The sequence below is a fragment of the Cydia pomonella genome, chromosome 10 (genome assembly GCF_033807575.1).
Source record: "Cydia pomonella isolate Wapato2018A chromosome 10, ilCydPomo1, whole genome shotgun sequence".
Classification (NCBI taxonomy): domain Eukaryota; kingdom Metazoa; phylum Arthropoda; class Insecta; order Lepidoptera; family Tortricidae; genus Cydia; species Cydia pomonella.
The window spans coordinates 3,334,091-3,339,565 of record NC_084712.1 but is presented as its reverse complement, the minus strand read 5'-3'; the positions used below and the strand labels follow the sequence as shown (position 1 = coordinate 3,339,565).

The window sequence follows — 5,475 nt, the reverse complement described above, 5'->3', positions numbered from 1 at the left end:
TTCATCTCATTTATGTAATTATTACCTTTTTTTTGTTTCCTTTACGCAAAAGCTGATATCAGTGATCAAGGTTTTGCTTGCCACTAGGGGTGAATAACCTCAATAACTGTATATATTTTCTAAAAAATGTTATCTACAAAAAAAGTGTTTTTTTCGATCACTTTAAAGGTATCGCGAGCTTAAAGGCGTAGTATGACTATTTTAACTTGATATACTGCGGTGTGGCAAAACCCCAATCACTGGTTGTTATATACGTACTTCTCCTAGGTGCATTCGTTATCTATAAGAGGTGCGTCTGTATAATATCTTAGCTCTCTGTCCTCTTCAGTTGTTGATCTCATTGTACTTCAGTTGCAAGTAGATCACCGGCAGATAACGTTGTCAAATCATGAACAAAATCATCTTTTGTGTGTTGTTTGTGAACTATATTAGTGATACAAGTGCGTTAGGCAGAGGCGATTTGGAAAAGTATGGGCCTTTTCATCAAGCGCTGTACTCGAAATATATCAAATGTAAGTATATGTATATGTTTTGGTTATATCTAGGGTTGCTATCCGTCCGGGTTTCCCCGGATTTGACCTAGTTTAGAGGGCATCCGGAGAGCGTCCGGGGGGGCTTCATTTGTAGTCCGGATTTAAAAATTTAAAGTCTTAAGCCGCCCGCGACACACGCACAACCTGTTTCAAAAACCTGTTGACATGTCCGGGTTCTGGACTCTAAACTCCAAGGTTTTCATGCGTCTTGTCCTGGTTTCCAAATTTTAGAGATGGCAACCCTAGTTATATCTAAAGGCAGAAAATGCAAACGTGCGATTTTTGTTTATTATCAGGTATGTTTGTGTTGCTTGTCATGGCATCAAGTCCTTTCCAGTTAGAATGTAACTAATTTCAGGACAAGCCTGATAATGAATCGAATACGAGATACGATTTTTAGGGTTCCGTACCCAAAGGGTGAAACGGGACCCTATTACTAAGACTCCGCTGTCTGTCCGTCTGTCACCAGGCTGTATGTCTTGAACCGTGATAGCTAGACAGTTGAAATTTTCACAGATAATGTATTTCTGTTGAACCATCGGTGGGCGAATCCGACTCGTACTTGTTGTCCAGTTTTTAATGTACTTTTCATTAACCATATCTGCTGTGTCATTCGTATATTTCAATATCTATCTAATTTTCTTTATTTAGGTATCTATTCCTGAATACAGACTTCTTACTTTTCGTTATTATATTTTTTCCGGATCTTCTCTCTCTATCTCCCGTTAGCAATTATTTTCAATATTTTTCCCGAATTCTAATTTTTTCTATTTTATGATTCGAATTCTAGTCTAATTAATTATACACAAAATCCATAGTAAAAATATCCACACCGATTGATTGATCAACAATTGTCTAATCTTCGCCACAATTCTTCAAAATATTATTAGCCATAAACTAATTTGTCCCCACCTGTTCCCAGGCGACCACGATAAACACACCAATCTAGACGTCAGCTTAGTCAAAGTCTATTTCTACGACTTCAGCAGAAATGAAGTCAACACATTTCCAATTGCCGAAGCAGCCGACGGTATCCTCAACTACTCAGGCCTCGACATCATGAGACGCTTCATCATCTTCGTGGGCGGCTATAAGTCCAATATCAACAAAAACACTGAACAACGCGTCAGAGATACATTCAGAGACTTCCCGAACAGCTACTTAATCATTCTTGATCATTCTCCTTATACCAATGAGAAGCCAGGATACTTAAAAGGCTACGAAAGAGCAGTTCAGTATGTGTACTATATAGGAAAGGCGTTAGGTGAAATGCTAGCTGATTTAAGAAAAGGAGGCATATCACCACAAAGCATACACTGTATAGGACATAGCTTAGGTGGACAAATGCTTGGTTATACAGGCCAGACCTTCATTGATATAACTGGAGAAAAAATATGGAGAATAACTGCTTTAGATCCCGCTGGACCTTGCTTTTCCAACAGCGTAATTGAAGACCAAGTAAGATCCGGAGTGGCTGAATACGTCGAGGTATACCATTGTAACGCTGGTGGATTAGGATCTTCAAGCGTTTTGGCTGATATAGACTTCTTTGTGAACAAAAAAGGCGAGTCCCAACCGGAATGTGGAACACCATTGATACCAGGTATTTTCGACTCTTCAAAAGCAGCCAAATGTAGTCACAAAACATGTGTTACATTATGGACGGCCTCGGTGAAGCATCGTGACTGGTTCTTAGCGTGGAAGTGCGATTCGTATAAAGAGTTTAAGAAGGGTGAATGTCAACCTGATGATGTCACTCAGGCTGGTTTCTGGAACCCTGGTAATGCGACTGGCATTTATTATTTCTCTACGGAAGGGTATAATTTGAATCTATAAAGTTAGATAAGCAATAAAATAAGGAAATATATCAATATTTTTAACTAAGCAATACAAAATATTAGTGTAGACCAAGGTAGTTAAGACTTGCTTTATAGTAAGTTATGAGGAAATATTCTTCTGAAGAAGAATTTTGTAGATGGAAATTCCGGGATAAAAACGACACGATGATAATTCAAATAAAATAGTAGAGTGAAAATAAAGAATAAGATCCACCACTAAAAGATTAACCACGTTTGCTGCAGAGTACTACAGCACCATAATGTTAAAATTTTAGAGAATAAGATATTTGGAGCAGAAATTTTAACAGTCTTTTTTTCCTGAGTGTACTATAACCAACTAAGTATAGTTATAGTAACCAAAACGCTCCCTACTATATAGTCCAAAAATTAACCTAAATATCAGGCATGAATATTTTTTGAATTTCGTACATCTAAGGCAAAATATTTGTATGTAATGGATGGAATAACTCAGAAGAAACCAATAATGATTGGTATTGATACTGAATGATGTATTGTGGACCATAGTGGAGTCATTCTCAAAAAAATATGCTTGCGGTTCAATTGAAGCGACCCATACAAAATGTATGAAAAGAGCCGTTGCAATTAGACGCATTCGCAGACATATTCTCAGAGAATGACCCAGTTGTAGTACTGGATCTTAAAGAAAGGACTCTCACTATTTTCCCCCTGTAAATAGTTCTAATTTCAAATATAAATTAAACCCAATGATGAAGTGTTATAAATGTTATAACAGTAGGTAAGTAACAGTGTAACTAAATACAAGTTCGACATTAATAATTATTCTGTAGGTATTGCTCCAATATACCGTTTCTCAGTCTACTGTAACCGTGATTTTCGAGTAAATAATACATGATTTGTATTCAGCCACAGTGTTGGTAAAACTAGATTAATCACGCTTCGTGGGGATTCCCTGAGGCAAACATGTTGTTACGGTATTTGAGCTTTATTTATAGGGGATGAAGGGTGTTAATAGATTCTTGTGACAAGCGTAAAATAAGGGCAAATTTGACAAGTTCAAGAGCAATTATAAGGTTACACGCATGACCTTGCTTTGCTTAGAGTGTAGAATATGTATAATTTTGAATTGTTGATTACGTAACTTCGGCATATTGAATATTGTATGTTTATCTTTCATCGAGAATAGGTAAATATAGACCGATATTCCCAAACGTCTCGTTAAACTTTCTTTAATATATTATATAAAGTAACCAAAGTACCAAACTAGTAGGTTTCATTTTAACCTTTTGAACGCTTTATGTCATAAACACAAACATCATTCAAACGCCAAGCTCCCGGGCGCAAAGGAGTACCTAAACCTTACTTGAAAGTGTGAAGGTTACTTTATCAGCGTCCGCCATAACACCCATAGTTGTCCTTGGCGCTGCGGGCACGACAAGTTATGACGCCTTTAGGTGTTCTTCACATTCAAAAGGTTAAAAAGCTTTTTTAACTTGTAAAAGTTGTAATTATTTGTTCTAGATCACATCTTTCTAACTACAACTGACCAGGAGGTCGATTCTAATTTAACAATGTTGAACTGGTTTCAATGAGACCTTGACAATCGTCTTGGTGATTAGCGTGCATTTCAGGCATGACTCTGACTTCATATCGAATGCACCAATCAATCAATCTTCAAGGTCGAATCAAAATAAGATCAAAACCGTATTATGTTGCTTAATCTGAATCAGGCTCCCGATCCCAATGTCCGATTAGTCTCGGCATCCACGCTCAGACCTGCCACCATGAATTGCGTTCTCGCGCGCCAATCCATAGTTGAAGTCACGCTAGATGTATGGAGTCGCGCGCGAGAACGCAACTCATACTAGCAGGTCAGGTATAATATTACCTGAATCTGGAAGCCCAGAGAGGGATTCGCCAGCGCTAGCGTAGCTGGTGCCCTCCTGGGGTTTTTTTAACTGCGCCATCATCGTCACTAGGGGAAAACTGGGGGTTTGAAGCTTACCATCAGGAACACGATACTACATACCTGTCTTCTGGCAAAATCACTTTGTCAGTTGAAACGACGCTAAATTCAAATTTTCTATGGGGGGACAACACTTCCTTTTGCCGCCTTTTTCTACTGACGAAAGTGGCGTGTCAAACTATACCTACAGAGTAAGTATCAATGCTATTATGACTATGGTCTATCTACCTATTGTTTTCTTTTAATTTCCTGGATTTACGGCCCTCTTCAAGCTGTTTTGCGTGGAAGCGCTTATGGCGTTGTTTTAGAGCGTTAATTACCCTTTCATACCACTTTAAAGATATATTTTATAAAACTACAACATAAAACGGTTTCCTTAAAGTTGAAAGCATTAAAACTGTTTACACTGGCCCCTCGGGCGTTTTTTAATTAAAATCAAACAAACCTACGTGATGTTTCCTTTAATTCTTCCTGGAGATAAACCGGGAAATACTCGGCTTAAGTGGGAACGTGTACGTTATGAAATAAATGGCCGGTGTAAATGTTTATTGCTAGTTATTGCTTACGTAAAATAGTAGATTATACAACAAGGGCATAAAGCGACCCATTATAAGTCATCCCAGGGAATTTATCGGTCCCAGCTTACGATAGGTCGAGGATAAAATGTCGATTGTGAGGAAAATATAGGTGGCCTAGCGGTAAGAGCGTGCGACTTGCAATCCGGAGGTCGCGGGTTCAAACCCCGGCTCGTACCAATGAGTTTTTCGGAACTTATGTACGAAATATCATTTGATATTTACCAGTCGCTTTTCGGTGAAGGAAAACATTGTGACCGGAATTATCCTAACAAGGCCTAGTTTAGCCTCTGGGTTGGAAGGTCAGATGGCAGTCGCTTTCGTAAAAACTAGTGCCTACGCCAAATCTTGGGATTAGTTGTCAAGCGGACCCCAGGCTCTCATGAGCCGTGGCAAAATGCCGGAACAACGCGAGGAAGAAGATTCAAGACTAAATAAAATAAGCCAGCAGTGGCAGTTTGTATGGCAGATTTTGGACTTTATCGATAAGTCAATAATCGTTTATTTTACTTTATGCTCTAGAGCATAAACACGCGACTTAAATACCAACTTTACGAGCATGCGAAGTGAAAATATCTGTTTAT

At 38.5% G+C, this 5,475-nt stretch overlaps 1 protein-coding gene across 1 annotated transcript; it reads left to right on the top strand.

Annotated features, from left to right (window-relative positions):
- The first annotated feature begins 328 nt into the window (after window positions 1–328).
- Window positions 329–3,562, top strand: LOC133521843 (phospholipase A1 VesT1.02-like). Its single transcript, XM_061856939.1, has 2 exons — window positions 329–512; window positions 1,456–3,562. Exons 1-2 carry the CDS (start codon window positions 389–391, stop codon window positions 2,367–2,369), a joined length of 1,038 nt encoding a protein of 345 aa, XP_061712923.1. The 5' UTR covers window positions 329–388; the 3' UTR covers window positions 2,370–3,562.
- The last annotated feature ends 1,913 nt before the right edge of the window (window positions 3,563–5,475 follow it).